Raw genomic sequence first — 23,040 nt, forward strand, 5'->3', positions numbered from 1 at the left:
AGAAGTGCAAAGGAGACCTTATTTCTTAAAGCCCTTCTCACCCTAGCAGCTTTCTATCTATGTATTTACCTTTTCATTATTAAAGAGAGAAACAGCTTTAAAATTATGATTAAAAAAAGTAGAAATCATTATAAATCAGAAACACTCTTTCCACTGATATATTTTCTAATTACGAAACATAAAACCTGAAACATAAAACATAAAACCTGGTCATTGTATTAACTCAGAAGAATATTTTAGAAATTGCTGGTAAACTAAAGTTAAATCAATAGAATGAGTTTTGGGCAGAGCTCAAACTTTACTTTCTTTTCTGTTTTTGTTACTGAACTAAAGGAAGAGAAGCTGCCTTCTAATATTCAAATGGACACACTGTTTTCAGTCACTTCAGGATCCAAGTATGTGTATGGCAGGTCCAACACTGAGTTTCTGGCTTTGATCTCTGCACTCAGCCTTTTGAGCTCTACTTGGAAATCCTTTATTTTTTGGCAGGGAACCTCCTCAGTGAAATGCTCCTCTGGGTACTGGCCAAGAAAGATCTGATGAGATAGATATGAGATCACTGGCATGTTTTGCTTCTTCCACTCATAATGCATAGTAGTATGACTTTTGATTTTGACATTTTGATGTACATTACATAACTTGAACACTTACAGAGTCAGAGGACTGCTTGCTGAGTAGCCACATGACGGCCATGCCATGAACTGTTGTTTGAATATTGGGGAATGTATCTATCATGTTTTTTTCACTTGCTTTCCCCTTTTTAGTTGGTGGGGGAAGCTCCAAGGTGACAGGACTATTGGGCATCCAGGCCCCAAAGTTGTACTGCATTGAAGAAGTAAAGGAAAGGTCATTAATAGGCTCTGAAGCACATAGCAGTGTGATATTGGTGTTTGGTCAAGCCTGGAGAGTCAGGGGGTGTAATACACATTAAGATCTAACTTGATTAAGGACAAACATGAAGGAAAAGAGTGCATCCTTAAATTGCTGACCCAAAAACTAGAAATATTTGATGAAGAGATCTTTAAGAGCTTGAATGAAGGTGACTGGACTAGAAAGGGATCTCAAGATTGCATTGTAGGTAGCCAACACCACCCCTGTTTATTGGTCATTCAGTGGACATTGATGGCTTCTTTCACTCCTCTTTCAAACCATCTCTGTCTTCTCTGTCCAAAATGTGAATACCATCAGCCCTAACCCTTTTGATCGCTACAGCCACTTCATAAACACATGGGACAACATAGAAGAGTCACGTCGACAGGCAAGACTCAGATGTTCCTCTGCATCTGAACAACAAAGGTCACTCTTTTGAGGATGCCAATGTTCGCATTTTGGACAGAGAAGACAGATGAGTAATGAAAGAAGCCATCTTTGTCCACTGTGCATTTATGTCCATTGTGAGCGACCATCTTTGAACAGAGGTGGTGGTTTATGACACCAACTGTCTGCCATCTATAATCCAATTTTGACATCCCTTCCCAGACACTTTAACCATCTAAAACTGGTCAGAGCAGGCACGCTCCGTTTTGCGTAACTATTTTTAAATCCCTGTAGAACTGGAAACACGTAAGCTACCGCAATAATTTTTTTTGCATATGAAACCGGAGGAGTTGTACTTACATCTTATGCCATCAGCTTGTCCTAGGTTACGATTTCCTTCCACATATAGCTTTGCAAAAATTGCATAAAAAGCACTTGCAGCAACAAAAACATAATATTCAAGAAACACGCTTTGCCGATCCGATCAGCTGTTCGTAACACTTCCTACGTTGGAATAGACGACAGCGCAACTATCGTATGTCCGCCATTACTTGCCCGAAACTGGAAGACATTATTTTCGCGAAAAATGTCGTTTTTTGTTTTTTTTTACTTTCAGGGCCTTATAAGCCTACACTGGTGTTTTTAAAAGTTATGTTTGACTTTATACTTTTCTGTATAGTTCCTGGGATGCTTAGAACTCAAATTGCAATGCTGGAAATAGTTTATTTTGATGCTGTCTTTTTTTTTTTTTTTTTTTTTTTTTTTTGCAATATAATATTTATTTTCGTTTTTCCTGCAGTATATAAAGATGGATCTCAAAACTAAAACTATGAAGACACTCAAAATAAATTTCCTGTTTTTGGAAACTATGTTGTGCAATTTTTTTGTCACTACAGCAGGGCTCTAGACTAACTTTTTGCCACGATTGCACTGGTGTGCCTTTTTTTCTTTTTTTTCTTGTAAATCATTAACTAACAATCTTTTGCTTGTGCTTAAAGTGCTTTAGCACTCTTTGGCAATATTGTAGACAATATTAAACGTAATCACCACATCGGCCTCCTCTGATGACCTGTTTGCTGCTGCCTGTCGCTGAAAGGCAGTGGGGAGAGGGGACACTTGGGCAGTGCATTTATCGCAGCATATAATGTGTTTTCTTGATACACTGCTTTTTCAACGTTCAGAGATTGTCAGAGCACTGGCTATGAATTTCAGACAGATTGTGAGACTTTATCAGAATTGTGAACATCACAGCAGATGCCTTTGTGTGAAAGTAACTGAGAATAAAACACAGAAAAACATGAAGGAGATTTTTCTGGCCTCGTTTTTTATAGCAGATAACCTTAAAAATATTCTGCAATTTTGCATAATTTTAAAAAGTTTAAATTTCTTCGGTATTGAACAGCAGAAATTAGGTTTTCTTGTCCGAGGTCATTTAAGTAAAAAAAAAAAAGAAAGACAGCGGCCGACAGCACTGTAAACAACCGTAGACTGGTGGGTAATAAGTGAATGAATAATGCCGAAAACAGAGATTTGAGATGGGAAACTGTTCTTGAAGTACACAGAGAGAGAACTGTGCATCAAGTGTGATTTTTATCGTGGTGGAAGCAAAACAGCAAAAGTAAGAGGGAATTCATGAGGATTTTTATCAAATGTGAAGCGTAGTTTGCTGCTTCTTTTGCTTCTGGTTTGGTGAATTTTGGTTGGAGAGAGACAAAACCCTGCAGCTCAGAATCTAGCGCAAAAAAGACGTAAAGACAGCACGGACTCGACGCATTAGAATCAGTGAGCCGTCAGCTTTCAGCCCTGACGGCATGTCAATGTACGTGCCGTCGGGTGAGAAAGCAGAGAAAGAGAAAGCTGATTCTGATGCGTCAGGTCCGCGCTCTGTGTTTACTTCTTTGTGCAGAATCCATGTACCTGCTCTCATTTGCTGTTTGGTGGTTGTTGAAATAGTTTTGTGAGCTTTAACCTGAGATTCTGGTGTTTCTGGCATATCGCTTTATTCAAGCTACTCACCTCTCTCTATCCACCTGCACTTTCAACTGGACCACGGCCAATCAGAGAGGTCACGCCCTTGACTATCTCTGATTGGTTTAGACCACGATAGGGGCATAATGTGTGTCTGCTATTGACCACACGGAGACTTTCAGAGCTGCGGAGTCTTTTTTCTTTTCTTTACTCGAACAGTTGCTCGCACCGGTGCGACCTAAGATTTTTTTTAGTCACACCACTGAAAATTTGGTTGCATTTGCAACCAAATTGGTCGCACTCTAGAGCCCTGCACTACAGCATGTAAAAATATAAGGATAAGCTCTGGCGGACTTGATTCTATGGTAGGTCTTAAAGGGTTAGTGCCCACTCACATCCTGGGCCATTTGACCTAAGGCTACGTCCACACTAATGCGTTTTCAAATGACAACGCATCATTTTCTCTCCATTTTGGCCTCCCGTCCACACTGAGATGGCGTTTTCGCTCAAGGAAAACGCAGCATTTTGAAAACACTCTCGAAAACGCATACATTTGAAAACGGTGCTTTCCTGTGGCAGTGTGGACAGCGAAAACGATGACGCATGTTAGCCATATGATGCAGTCATGTGACCACTTCAACCAAGATTGTGGAGGGCATTATACAGCAGTTGTTTTGTTTGCTTTCAATTTTGACAGCCATATTAAAGATTAATATCAGTTTGTACATGCTCCAGATAGCTTTTGTTCAAATTCTTTAATTCTCAATCGCTTTTGCAAATTTGTACTTTGTTTTTGTATTTGTACTCGCAGCAACAACTTCACCTCATTGTTAGTACATTTAAAAAACTTGGTGCTTTTCAAAGAGACGTTTCAAAGAGCCGGAAAGTAAATAAGCGGCAGACAGAAATGAGGCATGTCGAATCTTCTTGCGTTTCACGCATACGCAGTACTGGAACGTAACCGTTTTTGGCCGTTTCAGTGTGGACGCACAACTCTGCGAAAACGACTGAAAACGCTAGTGTGGACGTGGAGTGTTTTCAGACAAAAATGCTGTTTTCAAATCTATCCGGGCTGGTGTGGACGTAGCCTAAGTAACACACATGATAGGTTGGGGCTAGCTTTCACAATGGGTTTACCCGAAACCTTTCCTGATTGCGACCCATACCCATTTTCACACCTTGGAGAAGAGGCTTCTCGGATGAGGTGTGCAAAATCTTCAAGAAACCTAAAGAAGTCCAAACGATTTGCTTTCAAAGCTTCTTAGGCTACGTCCATACTAGCCTGGATAGATCTGAAAACGCTCCGTGTCCACACTACCGTTTTCAGTAGTTTTCACAGAGTTGTGCATCCACATTGAAACGGCCGAAAATGCCTATGTTCAAGTCCTGCGCATGCGCAAAAGCGAGTGAGAATTAAAGAATTTGAAGAAAAGCTATCTGGAGCATGTACAAACTGATATTAATCTTTAATAGGGCTGTTAAAATTGAGAGCAATCAAAACAACTCCTGTATAATACCCTTTGTTCAATTGGTCACATGACTGCATCACATGACTAAAATGCGTCATCGTTTTAGAAAGTCTGCGTTTTCCAGCGCCCACACTGCGACAGGACACCTCCATTTTGAAATGTATCGGTTTTCGAGAGCGTTTCCAAAACACTGTGTTTTTCCTTGAGGAAAACGCTGTCTCAGTGTGGAAAACGATGCATTTTCGTTTGAAAACGCATTAGTGTGGACGTAGCCTTAGGTCAAATGGCCCAGGATGTGAGTGGGCACTGGTTCTTATGTAGCACTTGCTACTCTCCTGGAGACTCAAAGCACATTTTGCTATGTCTCCATAAGTGCTTTCTAACATTCACACTCCACTGGATGCATCATAGAGTTACTTAGGGTTAGCATCTTGCCGAAGGATATTTGGCATACAAACTCGACAGGGTTTGAACCACCAAAATTCCAACTAGTAGGGAGCCTGCTCTACCACCTGAGCTTCAGCCATCACTAAAAATTTAATGTGAAAAGCAAGATGGACCTGAGATCATCAGTCAAGCCAGACTCTAAAATTAATATTCTCTTAGGACTTAAGTATACTTACCTTTTATAAATTATCCTGCCACTAACAAAGGAACACTTGTTAACTGAAGTGTTTTCCCAAATTGACAGAAAAGTATTCATGGAGTTGGCAATAATTTTTTTGCTAACTACACAATACTCCTTTGCATTTTAAATGTCTTGAATAATGCTATATCATCCAGGTAAGTAAATTGAGGTTGATTCTGTTCATCTGGATGTAGCATTTTCAGTGGAAGAAACATTTCGTCACTCATCCAAGTGACTTATTCAGTCTCAGCTGACTGCAGGTTTCCCCAACCTTTACGCAATTACTGACACTAGCGCAACTGAAAGGGATGAGGTCAGTTCCTTTATCATGAATATGCAAACTGTCATGACCACTGATCAAGGGCAACTTTTCAAAGCCCACTGATCAAAGACCATTGATCAATGGCCATGAGCACTATTTACTGAGAGTTGGGGAATGGCTCCAATCACAGCATTGTAAGGCGGTGAGAGATGTACCCTTAGGCCTCCTTCTCGATTCAGAGATGGTTTTTCCCTTCTTGTGTAAATGGCCTCCTTGACTCCCCGTGTTCCTCCCTGTCCAGGATGTGTTCAGGTAGCTGAGACTGAAGTCACTTGGATGAGTGACGTTTCTCCACTGAAAACTTTACGTCCAGATGAACAGAATCAACCTTTTGGGGCTTAGCAATTGAAATTTGTAAAGTGATTGTAGTTTATTTCTGATATATTGTAAGGTGGTTAATCTTACCACTTTAAAGTCTTGAAGATTCTTGCATGGCCTTAAACTATTACAACCTAAATAAATGAAATTAAATGATGTTAGAAGGTTTCACCTGCCCAGAGTTGACAGCTGAGTGCTGGGCAGAGCAAGTGAAGATCACCATGGTGACGAACTTGACCATCTCATCCACAGTGCTGAATTTCTGTGGAATTCCTGATGATCAGAACAAAAAGAAATGGCATTACTTCAATACACTGGGGAAACCAAAGTAAAGTTGTATCAAAATTACAATATTGTAAGTGCACATAAAGTTCTATTATCATAATAAAGTCTCGCATCATGCTTTGGTCAGTGTATATAATATATAGGTAGTCCAAATATGCCAAAAAATTTAAACTGCTCTAAATGCTCAGATTCACACATTTTTTAGCCAAAGGATGAGGTAAAGTGTCCAATAGTAGGGATCACTACTAAACTTACACACTTTTTTTAATGCTAAAGTGGGAGTAGCACAAAGGTAATCCACAGGCAGTCACAGACTGCCCATCTACCTGCATCTACCTGTTGTTTTCAGGGAAGTAGGGTACTCCTGATTTTGCTGTTGTTGATCTTTTAGCCAGTGGAAGAGACAAGTGAAATTATGACATACAAAGTGCTGAAGTGGATCAAAATGTTAAAAACAAACGTTTCCACCACAGCCAGTGTCTGTATTGTTCATTCTATATTTTTAGTCTTTGATTTTTCTTCTACATCTCTCTGCTGTCTCCCCCTTCTGTTGCCCAGCCCCTTGTGAACCAATCAGAATTCGACCATGGCCATTCATGCTCAGCAAACTGCTTATGGGATTTTGGTTGACTGCATGGGAGATTATTTGCAGTGGTTTCTAAACTGAAACATGTACGCAGACGGACACATTTGTGGGACCGTAAATCACGTTGGGTTTTCACCCAAATTCTGCTCAAGGTCAAGGTCATCTTCTTGTCATTTTTACAGGCAGTTTTTCACATTCACTAAAATCTGTACTGATAAAAGTTCTAGTTTGGACTGTGATGTTCAGAAAATTAATGCATTCTTGCACCCCTTTACCACTGAAACATAAATGCCATCATTAAGTTTAGTTATGGTATAAAAATGTAAGATAGTTTAGAGCTGGTCAAAAACTTGGGCCACACCATTGACAAAGTATGTCTTAGTGGTCAATAATAGTTGGTGAATGAGAACAAGTTGTCCTAAATTGATTTACAGGATTTTATTTCTCATTAGTTTGTGCATTATAGCCAGTGAATGACAGAAAAAAAGCTATAACTTTGCTTCTGTACTTTGATGTTATTTTTTTGGTAGGTATTACAATAACCTGTGAATTCGAATAGATCATGGACCAAACGACCTACTATGTTGTTAATGTTCTGTTTATTAGTCTTGGATCTATCTATATATTTGAACTGCAAATCAGGCATTTAAATTCTAGTAGAGTTAAAATCTAAAATCACAGAGCTTTAAATGAGCAGAGTAAGTCCAAAATAAAGCTCACCTGTGCTTGCTTGTGAAAGGAATCCATGTTCATAAATGTCCTGAATCCACTTCTGCAGTTCAGAGTCTTTCTGGACTTCAGCATCAGTCTTGTAGTAGGAGGTGAGAATTTCTTTCACAAATCTTTGAAATATAGAGCCATAAGCAATGAAGCACAATCCCAATTTAAATACAGATTTCTAAAACACACTAGACCATAAAATGTGTTAATGTGTATAAAATGTGCTATTTTTTCCCCAACCTTTGGATCTTTTTTATATGAAAACTTTTCTTTTCTACATAGTAAGGGATGACAGTAAAGGAGGCAGGGTATGAATCTTTTAAGGTTGTTTTCAAGAAAACCAAGCCATGGGAGTACCTCAAGTCTACTAGACCCTAACCTTAACCTAAAAACAAAAGTCTTATAAGAACCCTCGTGAAGCTGATTCTGATCATCTTCTTGTGACGTTTTTAGTGGGAGAATCGCTCTGTCACTCATCCAAACAATAATTGTGCATAGTGACCGAAACTTGCACCACTGACTATCACATGTGTTGGGGGCTGTCAGGTCACTTTCATGATCATTAAGAAGTAAAGTGACATTGCCATTGATCAATGGTAGTGTGAAAGGACTCTAACTATTTTTCGGAGGTCTGAAAAGGTTACTCAGAGCGTTTTAGACTCCAATGATTTAATTGTCATCTATTTTGGAGCAGTTGTTTTGGTTCTGCCACAGGCCTGAAAAACAGCCTGGCTATTCCAACAGTGCATACGTTTATCAAACTCCCTTACCTCTAGAACAGTGGTTCTTAACCTGGGTTCGATCGAACCCTAGGGGTTCGGTGAGTCGGTCTCAGGGCTTCGGCAGAGCCTCCACCGCGGGGTCCGGACACACCCGAATTATCGTGTAAATTTGTGATGACACGCCCCCTTTTGGCCATCACTGGCTGCAGATGATCATGCTACACTGCTTGGCCAATAAGTGCTGTGGGGAATTTAGCGCTCAGTAGTCAACGTGTGACTGTCGTGGTAGTACTTCGTGTGATTTTTTTTGTTAATATTTTAATCCATACCAACTATGTCGGGAAAAAGAAGAAAGTGGTTGGACGAATATGTACAATATGGATTCACATGTATCACGGAACGTGATGGGAGTGAGCGTCCTATCTGCATGATTTGCAACGCCAAGTTGAACAACTCTAGTCTCGCGCCAGCAAAACTAAAGGAACACTTCTTGAAGCTGCAAGGAGACGTTGAATACAAGAACACAACACTTGCTGAATTCAAGGTGAAGAGAGACAGATTCGATGAAAGGCCCACTCTGCCTGCTCTTGGATTTGTATCCGTTAACAAACCGATCCTCACAGCATCGTACGAAGTTGCTTACCTGATCGCAAAGCAGGGCAAGCCACAAACCATTGGTGAAACACTCGTGAAACCAGCTGCATTAAAGATGTCGAATCTGATACTCTGAACAGCAGCCGAAGGTAAATGATCCCAAATTCCTCTTTCAAATGACACCATCAGCAACAGAATAGAAGACATGAGTAAAGACATCTTGGCTCAAGTAGTCGCAGATCTGATTTCAAGCCCAGCAAAATTCAGCCATCAACTCAATGAGAGCACAGACGTTACTAATCTAAGCCGGATTAGCTTTTCAAAAAAAGCTACCATTATGGAAATGACGAACAGAGAACAACAACTTCGCAAACTTCCCCCTTCTGGACAATTGTGTAAGTAAGATCGAAGATGTGTCTGGAATCGGAGATATTTCTGTATCCACGGAACTGAAGCAAACTATTGCAACGCACTTAGATGAGCTTGCAAAGTCTCTCGACAGATATTTTCCTACGAGAGAGTCATATCCAGCATGGGTGAGACAGCCATTCACTTTTGCTGATTAGACAGCAGATGTCAATGATAAATACCTTGACGAAATCATTAAAATTCAGCAGAGCCAGGTTCAACAGCAACTCTTCAGAACAACAACGCTCTCAAAGTTCTGGTGTCGACAAATGGACAAGTATCCAGTTATTGCTAAGAAAGCCCTGGATTTTTTTATGCCATTTGTTACAACATATCTTTGCGAGCAATCCTTTTCGAGGATGCTGGACATAAAAACGAAGAAAAGGAACAGACTTTGCTGTGAAAATGACATGAGACTGGCACTTGCCAAGGTGAAGCCATGCATATCTGAACTGGTCTCTCAAAGGCAACAGCAGAAGTCACACTGATTTGCAGGTATGTAATTTGTTGTAAGTTTGTTCATTGTGTTGGTTTTGTTCTTTGAACAAGGTGATGTTCATGCACGGATCATTGTGTGCACCAGTAAAAAACATATCTATGTCTTGAATTTGAAAAATAAATCAGATTTTATTTTTCACTAAAGAGGGGTTCGGTGAATGCGCATACAAAACTGGTGGGGTTTGATACCTCCAACAAGGTTAAGAACCACTGCTCTAGAAGGATAGAAAGAAATTTGTTTTCTAATTATAACTTCAATAACCATACTTGCTCATCTATCTTCTTCTTGATTTAAAAAATGTAATAAAAAGTGTATCAGAATCTCCTGAGGGATTTTTTAATGCATGCCAGTGAACCCATTCTCAACCACAACAAATAGATTTGAGTTCTATTTTTTCTTTTTTTCCAAAATGTTGCTCTACATCCAGTTACACAGCCACAAATAAAAAACACAAAGGGGGATTGAGTCTATCTGAATGCAGTCCCAAATGGACGGCCTGGAGGAGGAATAATGTGAGAGACAGTTCTGGGGACTGGCCTTAAGGAGGAGTAGCAAAGGAGAACCTCTCTGGAGGTTGAGAAGGAGACCAGCTAAGGTGGGGAAGCCACACTAGAGGCTTGCAATAATAGACACAGTCCTTGTGGATGGCCTCGAGACAAGAGACCAGAAGAGAAGATGGAACCCCTCCTGTGGCTTGATAGGGGGCTAGTGACGGTCAAGGAGACTGGACCCCTCCAGAGGTTTGGCAATGGCTAGTTGCAGAGGCTTCACAGGTGGTCTAAAAACCAGTGGGTGGAGTGGGGCAGTTTATCATGGTGGCCAGCAACAACAAGGCAGGAGGAACCAGGAACCAGCTGTTGAGGCATACTCCATGCAGTGGCCAAGGAAGAGGCTGGTGATCAGAAAGCAGGGCATTAGACTACAAGATGGCCTTCAGAGAAGGAAAGGAACGGTTCATGATCCAAAGCATCTGCCAAACATTTTCTGCTCTTGCTCTTGACGAAGGCGGTCGCACTTTTCTCCTCTCCTCCTCTCCCTTAGCTTCCCTGCTTAGCCTCTTATGTCCTTGTCTAGTCTCATGTTTTTTGTATTACTTTTCCCTGGAACACTCTCTCACAGTCTGTTCTCTAAAACCTAAAAGTGGAATTATGGATTTGATCAACTGGTCCCTAAATGCAATTGACACCCCTTTCTCAACGAGAAGTTTGGGCTTGGGTGAGCCTGAGTGCTGAAGATATCTACCTATTTGGAACCATGATAACAGGGTTCTTGCTGATCGGAGCTGGCTTGGCCCTGACTTATCGAAGAATTAAGAAAGCGGAACCGGCTGTTCAAACCCCCACAAGGCTCCAGGCTGGGACTGAAACGATGGGAAGAGGCGTGAGTTTCTCAAAATGGGCTCATTGAGTGCAGCATGGATAAGATCTTGGAGAAGCTTACGGCTGCCGTGAATACTCACAATAAGATCTCTGAGTGCAAACTGGATTACATCATGGAGGGGCTCGCTCGGAATAGCACCTCTGAGCGCAAATTGGATCACATCTTGGAGAAGCTCACTGTGGTCGTGAGTTCTCAGAATTGGCTCTTTGAGCACAAGAATGACAACATCAAGGAGCGCAAGTTTGATAACATCATAGAGAAGCTCATGGCTCTCCAACGGGAGATTGAGAGACCAGTGTTGGACTGTTAGAACAGCTTTGAAATTCATATGAGTTGTTCGCACTAAAGTAAAAAAACACCATCACTTCATGCAGATACCCTTTCGGCGCCAGCTGCGGCTGGAGCCAAACAAAAACACCCTGATAACGACTGTGTTTAGACTTTTCACTGCAGGGCAACCTGCACGTGGCGAATAAAGCCTTGATTGATTGATTGATTGACAGCATTGTAGCATGGGCATTTATGGATACCAACCAGGGTTTTAATAGTTTTGCAATTTTCATTAGTTTTTATTTTTATTTAGTTTTGACTTCAGATTTTCAATTTTATATCAGTTTTAATTAGTTTTTACCAATTGTTTGCTAGTTTAGTTTAGTTTTTATATTTTTTTTATAAATCCTTAGTTTCAGTTTTAGCTGTGTTTGCAATAATTAAGTGAAACAAAATCCCAGTTTCATCATATCAGTCATGCTCTTCTGCTTATCCTTGGGTATGTTGCTATTCCAGCTACCATACCCTGCACCCTGGACAGGTCGCCTGTCTGTCGCAGGGCTAACACGCAGAGACAGACAACTCACATTCCCACCTATGGGTTCTTTAAATAAATAAATACATAAATAAATAAATAAAGGCAGATGAACAACCATTGATACCAGGCAACTATAAAATGTATATCTTGGCCACAATGAGACTATTAACTCTTGCAGCACCAGGTGTTCATAATTTTGGTTCAAGTGAATTGCTAAACTTCTTGAAGGCTCACACAGTTGTGTAGATATCCCAGTCCTGTTGTCTCGGGATGCATCACACTGCCTTGCCTGGGGTTTGATTCTGTTTCTGGGGATTAGGGTTGAGTGTGCTCCCTTACCTTCTCAAGGTAACCTAGGTTAGCCTTCTTGTGCGAGCTTTTCAAGTGCAGTTTAAGGTTTGTGGGATTTTTTTCCCTTTAGAAATGTCCCTCATAATTTGTCGCTTTCCACTACAAGACACTTGCTTTATCCAAAATACAGTCATATTCAAAGTAATCCCAAATTGGACCACTGCGCTTTCTCCTGACTTTTCCTGACATGATTCTGCGCGTGGACGGAGCAGCAACACAGACAATTCGACTAACGTACTTGCCACCTGCTGGCATAATGAGACACAGCAAGAGAAAAACCTTTGACACTAAACTTCATTTTCACCCTTGACTATTGTATGACACACACACATCAACGAAAACTAAACACATTTTTGCTATAAATTCAGTTAATTTTAGTTAGTTTTGTGAACACTCATTACAGTTTTAGTTAGTTTTCCTTTTTTTCGCAAAGTCTCGTTTTTAGTTTTATTTCCATTAACGAAAATGTTTTTTCACTTCTACTTTTTGTTATTTCGTTAGTTTTCGTTAACAATAATAACCTTGGTGCCAACCAAACCAGAGCACTAGTATTTATGATAAGACTGCTGATAGAAGTACCAGAACGAGTTGGGAAATGTATAAAGCTGTGCTTGCTGCTCAGATTTAGCTAAATGCTGCAAAACTGATCAGACAGAGTTTCACAGTGTAAATAGATAATCACAAAAGAAACCCAGAACTATTTTAAGCTAAAGAAATTAGATTTTCTTCCTTAACCAAAGCCTTCGCCTGATCCTAAGCCAACAGCGCATGCTTTTTTAGTTGCTGAAGACAAAAGTGAATGTAGACAGACCTACAAACAAGAAGCAACTAAAGATGACTGTGGTAAAGGCCTGAGCATCTCAAGGAGAAAGCGTAGCATTTGGTGATCTCCATGGCTTTTCATCTTCAGGCAGTCATTGGCAGCAAAGGACCCAAGCATTAAAATCTGCACTTGTGTTTAAAATTAAGTTATTCAAATTAATTTTAAGCCCCTGACAACAAGTTACTATGTTTAAACATGTATAAAATATGTATAAACAGCTAGTTCAATACTTTGTGCTTAACCCCTAGAGTTAAAGCTGAAAGTCTGCACATCTTGACAGACTGATTTAAAATCCATTGCTGTGGTGTAGTAAGACAATATTATAAAAATGTTGTTACACTCCATATATTTCTAGACATAGCTCTATATTTACCACCATACTGTAATAAACTGTTTGACCTAAATTTAACACATGAGCATCCTGATAAGGCTTTTTATTTGAAAAAAAGTGAGTTTTTCCCCTCACTGCTCCACAAACTGACCAATTAGGCCTAACCTGATAATTAGACTAATACCTCTTTTCCCCTTTTACCGACTCGACTCTACTCTGTCTTGGTCATTTTCCTTCGCAAATGAGTACAGTGTGTGTGTGTGTGTGTGGGGGGGGGGGGGGGTATTTAAGCAATGTGGCAGAAGCTCCCATTATGTAATATGTATTCGACACAAACAAAACAATGGAGGATGTCAAGGCGGTGGTATACTGCCCCTCTGACTTTTCTTTTTGCCAGACTGAGGAAACCACGGTGTTGGGTTTTGTGTTGCCCTTTCCCTCATTTCCAGGTTTCAAATATGGCAGTTTTGATTTTTGCAGTCTACTGATGTCACATTTTTAGATCAACTCAGCTTGCTTGGAACACCAGCCGAGTAGGTACTAAACAAAGTATCTGGTATACCACCTAATGGAAAACGCTAAAAATAAAGCTGACCTGAGTAAGCACTCAGAGGGAGAATTAGAGAACCTGAAGATGATTTCCCAAAGCTTCAATCCATCATCCCTGTAGTAGAAATTTGGTACATCTTTCAGCCCACGTTCTGCAATATCATCTGGAATACAGAGGGAGCTGTAGGTCAGGGAGGATAACGATTTCTGCAGGATTGTGATTACACCCTTTCCACCAGAAGCTGCATACTAGAGAACAGATACAACAAATACAAGTGAGAAGCAAATACTGTACACAATAGTAAAAAAGAAAATGTTGTTTAGGTTTTGGTCTGTTCAGTGTGTTGGTCTTTTCGTACCCGAGTCAAAACTCCCGTCTTAGATATTAGAAGTTGCCGAGCTAAGACGTTAATCTGAAGTGTGTAGCGAGTGTGAGGCATCAGAAGCTGGCAGAAAGGGAGAAATTTATTAGTAAGAAAATTACTTTTTCCTTGCTTATTTGATGATTTCGATTCACGCAGTCATGTGACAAAGAATGTTTAAACAGGTTTCTATGCAGTCTTGTGAAATTCTTACTACACTGTTACCTCTTAATAAGAATTAAGAGGGCCAGTGGCAGCCAGTTGCTGCTGATGAAATGCACAAAGCCAAGAGCTACACCTCAGACTACGGGTGTCACGGTCCCTCTGTCTAGGATTCAAGGTTTTGAGAGATGTTTTTGAATTTTGTTTAAGCATTATATTTTGGATTATCTTTGTTTTAGGATTCTGTATTGATTTCTGGTCTCAGTATAGTCGCAATTCTTTTTAGTTCAGTCCTTTATTACAGCTCTGTGTTTTCTGTTTGTTTTCTCTGGACTTCTCAGTTTTGTTATCCAGGTTTTAGTTTTGTTTATATTCGATCTCATATTTCTGTTATAATGTCTCTCGTGTTCCTTGTGCATTCTTGTGAAGTCACTCTCGTCTCAGTGTTTGTTTACCTTTCTGTTTTTGTTTCAAGTCTATGTTTCTGTTCATGCATTCGGTTTTTTCCCATTTTATTTTGGTGGTCTTTTGTCTCTGGTGCCTTGTGTTCTCCCTCTGGCTGTTTGCGAGTTCCTGATTTTTTTTTCTCAATTTGAGTTATTTTTAGAATGTTCTTTGGACAAATGAGACTAAAGTAAAGATGTTTGATGACAATGCACAGCAACACATTTGAGAAAATGTGGTGCTGTGCATTGTCAGCACAAAGACCTTGTACTAACTGTTAAGCAGAGTGATGGAGAAGTGATGAGCCAGAGGAACTGGACACTACATTAGTGCTGCTGCATTGACTTTCCACATCTTTTCCTTTTTGAGAAATTGACTGGCACTAGTTAGTGCTATATTCAACTCCAAGGCACAAAAGACTTAGACTGTTTAGCCTCAGTTACCTTGTACAGTGGATGCACCATGGGCAGGTTACGCAGCAGTGAGACTGTAAAAACCTCAGCCAGCAGGTGTGTGCGTAGCAGGTGAACACTGACTTCATAGAAGTTGAAATCTGCACTTCTCACAAAGATTTTGGCCATCAACCAGTCATACTCAGAATCAGTAGGAAGGAAGATTGGGTTGTCCTTTGCTGGTTTCTGCTTTAGCTGAAGAAGAAGGAATAAATATGCTTTTAATTCATTGCATTTGATCTATTATCCTCATTATTTGATGAATAACCATATTTTGGTTACTTATTTAGGTGAGTTTTGTCATGGTCCTGGGTCTTGACTCAGAGGGTTAAGTGTTTTTGTCTGTGTCCCGCTCCGGACGCTTGGCATATGTCCATATGATAGTTAAACTCATCCCATACTGTTTGAGTTTAGCAGAATTAATTTTTCGTTTAATAATGTATTGCTGATTGCTTTTTTGATGGCCAATTAAATTATGCAGTCACATTATAAATAGCTGCTATCTGAGCATCCCTCTCTTACTTACCTGTTGCCCTATACATCCAGGTCTCTGCTCATGTGGCTTCCGTAGCTGTCACAGGTAGGAGTCATGTTTACGCCGCTGCTTCCTCAGTCTGTATTGGTTACACTGTAGCTGATTGATTCTGCTCATGCTTTTGTAGAAACTTCCTGCGGATGCTTATATTCTCAGAAATATGTGTCTCAGTAAGATGTGGTGTTTATCCCCTTGATTCTGTAAGTTTCCCTACTTCTGGGCCCAAGGTCTTACTGCATTCATTCAGGCTGCTCTTTTTAATGTGCTGTAACACTTTGTATCTTGTTTTATTTAATATAAAGAAGCCTCATCATTGGGGTAATTGGCAACCTCTCTGGTTTTTTATTAGCATCATTTATATGCAGCACATGTTCAAGCTCAGTTTTTAAAACCTTATGATGTAACTACAGTCAATGGGCTAACAGTTTACCAATACACCAAATATCTGAATGCTTCAGAGAAGAGTCAGAGCTCAGGATCAGCAATTTTTCAATTTCTCATAGTGAGTCATCCAAAATATGTAGTAGTTAGATATTACTGGCTAACCTTGGGTTGGGCATGGATAATCTCAGATGTTCTCTTGACTCAAATTTAGGCAATGTTCAGTATCTTCTCCCAGCAGGGAAATCGGGGACCCTCACATTGACTTTTTTGGGGTTTTTTTTTTTTATTTTGGGGGGGGGGAGCTGATGCTCATCCTCCATCCTCACTGTGCTAATGTTTATATTTTTCTAACCATAGGTCTATAGGTAGCCACCACGTAGCAAACCATTATATGCCAGCTAGCCCAATTTCAATAATGCTACAAACATTGCTGCTGTTTAGTTTTCTGCCGTGTGTTCTGTTTCTTTTTAGAAATCCATTTGTGTTCTTTTTTGCTTTGCCTTTTATGGTTTTTTTTTTTTGCATCTTAAGAAGAAAGTGTGCCCTCTTGATGCATGCTAAATCATTCAGGTCTGAAAAAACATTTCATCACTCATCCAAGTGACTTCTTCAGTCACTGCAGGTTTCCCCAACTTTATAAACAGTACATTTGCACAATGACTGAAAATAGCACCACTGACTAACAATGGGCTGTGAGGTCAGTTTCTTGATCATTAATATGCAAAGTGTCGAGACCACTGAATTACAGCCATGATTGCTGTTCAGGGAGTTGGGGAATGGAATCACAGCACTGTAAGATGATGAAAGATGCACCCTTTGACTTTGTCAACTTTGTCAAGCATTAGTATTATTGAGTGTTGAACTCACCTGAATAGCAATTGGCATCAGCTTATTATCAGGGGTTTTCTGAAGCAGAATAAGAGGAGCCATCAGATACTGCTTCTTTTTGTTGATGGTGTTTGGTTGCACTCCATCCAAAAGCTTGTAGTCACACAGGAAGATGTTGCCCTTCTGTTTGGAATTCCAGAAAGCATTACTGATGATTTTATGTCATGCATGCAGTTTGAATATTACAATTATGAAGCGAATGTACCAGTAAGATCAGCCAGTCATCATTAGTTCAAGAGAATTAAACACTTACCATCATTTCGTCTGCCAGACTTCCCCGACCATGGAGAGAGACCATGTCACCAGTGACAGGAAAGTTCTTTGGGAGTGCTTTACAGCATCGGATCAACATGGGGTTGACACCATTGAGAAACTGGTAGCCAAATAAAGAGTCTTCCTTCCAATGTTTATGAACAAAGTCTGGAAAAATAATATTTTTTACTTGATTTTGGAATACAGGAATCACCACCTAAAGAGTCTTGATGCATGCTATATCATCCCCAAAAGGTTGATTCTGTTCATCTGTTCATAGCGTTTTCAGTGGGAGAAACGTTTAACCACTCATCAAAGTAACTTCTTCAGTCTCAGCTGACTGCAGGTTTCCCCAACTAAACTTCGGTCTTCTAAACATTCGTTCATTGACAAGTAAGGGACCTCTCATCCAAGACCTCCTATCTGACCGTAAGTTTGACTTTTTCTGCTTAACTGAAACCTGGCAACAACCTGATGACTTTTCTCAGCTAAACGAATCTGCTCCTCTGGGGTTTGTTTACTTTTCTAAACCCTGCTGCTCAGGTCGTGGGGGTGGTCTCGCGATCCTTTTTCGCCAGCACTTGAAAGTCCTGCCAGTTAACGTTGATACCTTTAGTTCTCTAGAGGTCCTTGCATGTGAGCTGACTGGACCCATTCCCACCATCATAACTACTGTATACCGCCCCCCCAAACTTAACCCTGTCTTCCTCAGTGACTTTGCTAATCTACTAACCCATCTTTCATCTCTCTCCCCAAATGTGATCTTGGTGGGAGATTTCAACATTCACATGGACAATAATGACCTTCTGCTCACCAGAGACTTTTCCTCCTGTCTCGAAGGCTCTGAATTTAAACAATTTATCGACTTTCCCACTCACTCTAAAGGACACACCCTGGGCTTGGTCTGCTGTTCTGGTCTTACTCCCTCGAATCTTTCTGCTACTGAAATCCCCATAACTGACCACTTCCTCCTTTCATTTAATCTCACTCTCTGCTGCTCTTCTACCAAGCCAACCCGTCTCATCTCGTTCCGCAACATCGAGAACATTGATATGGACATTCTCACTACAAGTTTGGACAATGTTCAGATTCCGGACTTCTATTCTACTCCTGATGATTTGTTGTTATATTATAATAATTGTCTACGCACTGTCCTTGATTCTCTGGCTCCTGTAAAAACCCACTCTGTTTCCTTCGCTCGCTCTGCTCCCTGGTTTACCTCTGACCTCCGAGCTCTGAAGGCCAAAGCTCGGCCGCTAGAGCGTAAATATAAGAAATCTGGTTTAACTGTTGATTCAGAAATCTATAAATACCACGTACTTCAGTATAAAGACTCCATCAACAAGGCCAAACAAAGTTTCTACTCTGGTATTATCCGTTCTTATGAGGGTAATACAAGGACTCTGTTTTCAGTTCTCAACAAACTAATTCAACCCCCCAACGCTTTACCACCGCACTTCTATTCCTCTGAAACCTGCAACTCCTTGATGCTGTTCTGGACTACGAAAATCAATAACATCCACCAGCAACTCAGATCAAATGTTGTGTCTACGCCCTCTCCAGAACCTTTTCTCCTTTTTGAGCCGTTTTCCACTTTTCATCTTCCTGATTTATCTGATATTTCCGAGTTCATATGTAAATCAAAGCCTGCCACATGTCATCTTGACTCCATGCCCACGGGGCTTGTGAAATCCTGTCTCTCTTCTTTACTCCCACTCATTTCTGCTATCATTCACTCTTCTCTCACCACCGGTATCGTTCCCTCCTTATTGAAGACTGCTCTAGTCACTCCTATACTGAAAAAACCTTCTTTAGATCCTAACAACTTTAGCAACCTCCGTCCGATTTCCAATCTACCCTTCATTTCTAAGATACTCGAAAAAGTGGTTGCAGCTCAACTTCATTTACACCTGGTTAATAATAACATCTACGAGAGATTTCAATCTGGTTTTCGCTCATGTCACAGTACCAAAACTGCTCTACTTAAAGTCACTAACGATCTTCTAATCGGAGCTGACTCTGGTCTTCTCACCATTCTCGTCCTTTTAGATCTGAGCTCAGCCTTTGACACCATTTCTCACTCTGTCCTTCTAAGCAGACTTTCCTCTCTCGGCATCTCTGACACACCCCTCGCCTGGTTTCAATCATATCTCCTCGACCGTTCCCAGTTTATTCAACTAAGATCATTCCGCTCTCGTCTATTCCCCGTCACCTCTGGTGTACCCCAAGGCTCAGTTTTAGGCCCTCTTCTCTTTATAATATACATCCTCCCTCTAGGTACCATCTTCTGCAAATTTGATCTTCAGTTTCACTGTTTTGCTGATGACACCCAGTTATATCTCTCTTGCAAACCTGATTCCTCCCTCCCACCTTCTTCCCTTACAGAATGTCTATCCGAGTTAAAATCCTGGTTTACCTCTAATTTTCTAAAGCTCAATGAGGATAAAACTGAGATCCTCCTTATTGGCACCAAATCCAACCTTTTGAAGGCAAACCATTTCTCACTCACCATCGATAACTCCACAGTTTTCCCTTCTACTCAGGTTAAGAGCCTTGGTGTCATCCTAGACAGTTCACTTTCCTATAAATCTCACATCAATAATCTCACCCGTTCTGTCTACTTCCATCTACGTAACATTAACAGATTGCTTCCTTCTCTTTCCACCCAGTCTACGTCCATTCTTGTCCATAGTCTTGTTACCTCCCGTATTGACTACTGCAATTCTCTTTTGCATGGTCTCCCCCAAAAATCCCTCCATAAGCTTCAACTGGTTCAGAACTCTGCGGCTCGCATTATCACCAGAACCCCCTCCTACCAGCACATCACCCCTGTTCTTCAGGAACTTCACTGGCTGCCTGTGAAATTCCGGATAATTTTCAAACTTCTTCTGCTCACCTTCAAGGCCATTCATAACCTCGCTCCTCCTTACCTTCTGACCTGTTAACCACCACCTGTTCTGCCCGTTCACTTCGTTCTTCTTCTTCTATCCAGCTTACTGTACCTTCCTTCTGCCTCACCACCATGGGAAGCAGAGCTTTCAGCTGCTCTGCTCCCAGGCTGTGGAACTCTCTGCCCCCAGAAATAAGAAACATTGGTTCTCTCCCCCAGTTTAAATCCCAACTCAAAACTCATCTGTCCAAATCTGCATATTCACTGTGAATCCACTGTTTGTTAATTTTATCTTGTGCTTTTATTTTATTGTTCTTATTCTGCCATTGTTTTACTAAGTGTTTTATCCTATTGTAAAGTGTCCTTGGGTGACTTGAAAGGCGCTCATAAATAAAATTTATTATTATTATTATTATTATTATTATTATTATTATTATTATTATATAACATCGTGAAGTATGAGCAATGTTTGAGTGAATGAACTTCTGATGATTTGTTACCTGTTACTTGAGTTCGATGAGCGCATAAAAGATGACTAATATCATCTATGTGAGTCCAGTTTTTCTTTAACTCAGCCATTTCAATCAGTTCCAACTCTACCAGTCTAGAAAAGAAAAACATTACTTATTATGATGCTTATAATTTCATTAGATGTGTAGAGATAAAAAGAGATGTGTAACAGGACATGAATACTTCACCCTGTGACTGCAGTGTATTTCATCTCTGCTGTCTTGGTCAAGGAAAAATGGACATCATAGGGCAGAGACTGAATGCTGTTTGCCTTAATGCAGTGCGGTATCCCCTGTGCATATACATCCCAGCTGGGCACGATAGCGATAACAGAGTGGTGAGTGGAGAGCCTAATTACCAATGTATCTGCAGTCTCAATGAAGATTATATATAAACCTAACACACTTAAATTTTACATGATATTTTTTTATAAATCCTGGTGGATTTTATGTGCTATTTATTTGTTTCCATATTTCATTAATATACACCAAATTTTGATTTCAGGCAACTTAATGTTAAGATGCAAAATGTAAAAATACTCTAATTTCTTACCAAAAGACTTTCTGTCGCTGCTTAAGTTCCTGCTGCCGACTGCACCCACCAAGATGACTGTTGCTGTCATCAAAGATTCTGAGAGCTTCATAAAAGATTTGAAAAAGATAAAAAATAAAATACAGTATCGTTGCAGTTTTGCTTGATCCCCTTTATTGCCTCTTTATTGGTTATCTTTTTGGGTGTCATTGAAATGTATAAATAAGACAAGCACATTTCCACAAACCTGTCCCCTCTCTGAAGCAATAGACCTCACTGTCAGTAATCCAGTGGTAGATGGGGAAGTGGTAGGTTTTGTTTTTAGGGGATTTCACTTCCACCTTGGCAGGATACCAAGAGTCTTGGAGAAACCTTTTCTGTTTGTCTAACTTTATCATCACCAGCTTTCCAAGGGATTTGGGGCAGGACACAATAAAATGAGATACCTGGAAAAAAAACCAAAAAAAACCAAACAAAAGATCCACATCACATATAGTTTTAAATAGTTTTAAATATGTATGCAGAGGGGTTTCAGACTCACTTGCCCTCTGAAGAAAGATGGTTTCCAGCTTGTGAGATCAATGCGTTTGCTCTCTCCATCTGTCCCGACCAATATAATGTAGACGTTATTGAAAGTGGAGGCCGAGGCCAGATTGCCAGTGAACACGGTCACTTCATAGTTAATCATTGTCACCCTTCAAAGTAGAAAAACCCAGATGAAGAGAGAATTTTAATAACCATCCTCAGCATCATTTGACCAAACATTTAATTCAAATTAGTACTTTATTCGATCATAAGTTGCAGTCCAATTATTGCAGATTGAAATACTTTCATAAATAATCTGCCTTATCTCAGCAAATGAGACCAAGAACATCCTCTGAAGAAATGTTGATATGAAAAAAGTCACCGCTAATATCTTTATGTTTTATAGGACTGCTCAGTAAGCTGCATCAGTCATTGCTGATCACAAAAGTATGAACCGGCAGAACCTGCAAAACTATGCAATTATCGTCAAGGACTGTTTTATTAAATTTGAATGAATTATACATTTTATCTTGGTCTCTTTTCTCTCCTTCTTCCCCTCTCATCTCTCCACTGGTTGCTGCAGATGGCTGCTCCTTCCTGAGTCCTGTTAGAAGTCCCTTTTATTTAAGTTAGTTTTTACTCCCTTCATCTTTACGTTCATCTGTATTTTGAAATATCGATGTTCCAGAAGGAGTTTGATAAGTAAAAATCCTGAAAAATTATTAAATCGTATTAATTTTATTCTGTAAAATCCAAATGGCTGACTTCCTCTTCTTATTGAGTTCATTATGGCTCCAAGAGACTTTTCTGAACAACTTGGGATGTTCAATATGGTAACTGCACTTGTGAATGTAGCTGAACAACAGTGAAAGTCTTAATTTATTGAGCCATTTTATGTCATTCAAACCTGAGACAGATTTCAATTTGAACAGCTTCTTTAATGATGTGATAAGGCCATGGTGGCATGGTCAGGTTCACAGACTTATTCTTAATAGGTGAAGTCAGTGCAGTTAGATAAGTGGTGGGTGCAGGAGTCCAAGCAACCACTGACGTGTTTCTTTTTTTTTTTTAAGGAATATTTTTGTTT

General features: G+C 40.1%; 1 protein-coding gene across 1 annotated transcript; it reads right to left on the reverse strand.

Annotated features, from left to right (window-relative positions):
• Positions 1 to 356: 356 nt before the first annotated feature.
• On the reverse strand, positions 357 to 22,116 carry LOC146361599 (hydroperoxide isomerase ALOXE3-like). Its single transcript, XM_084922543.1, has 14 exons — positions 21,970 to 22,116; positions 21,676 to 21,874; positions 21,450 to 21,534; positions 21,086 to 21,208; positions 20,888 to 20,991; positions 17,499 to 17,665; positions 17,225 to 17,368; positions 15,430 to 15,633; positions 14,378 to 14,464; positions 14,098 to 14,267; positions 7,554 to 7,675; positions 6,135 to 6,235; positions 652 to 822; positions 357 to 536 (listed from the first exon to the last, which is right to left on the reverse strand). Exons 1-14 carry the CDS (start codon positions 22,114 to 22,116, stop codon positions 357 to 359), a joined length of 2,004 nt encoding a protein of 667 aa, XP_084778669.1.
• Positions 22,117 to 23,040: the final 924 nt, after the last annotated feature.

The sequence above is a fragment of the Perissodus microlepis genome, chromosome 23, assembly GCF_051167445.1.
Source record: "Perissodus microlepis isolate ML-2025 ecotype Zambia chromosome 23, ASM5116744v1, whole genome shotgun sequence".
Taxonomy (NCBI): domain Eukaryota; kingdom Metazoa; phylum Chordata; class Actinopteri; order Cichliformes; family Cichlidae; genus Perissodus; species Perissodus microlepis.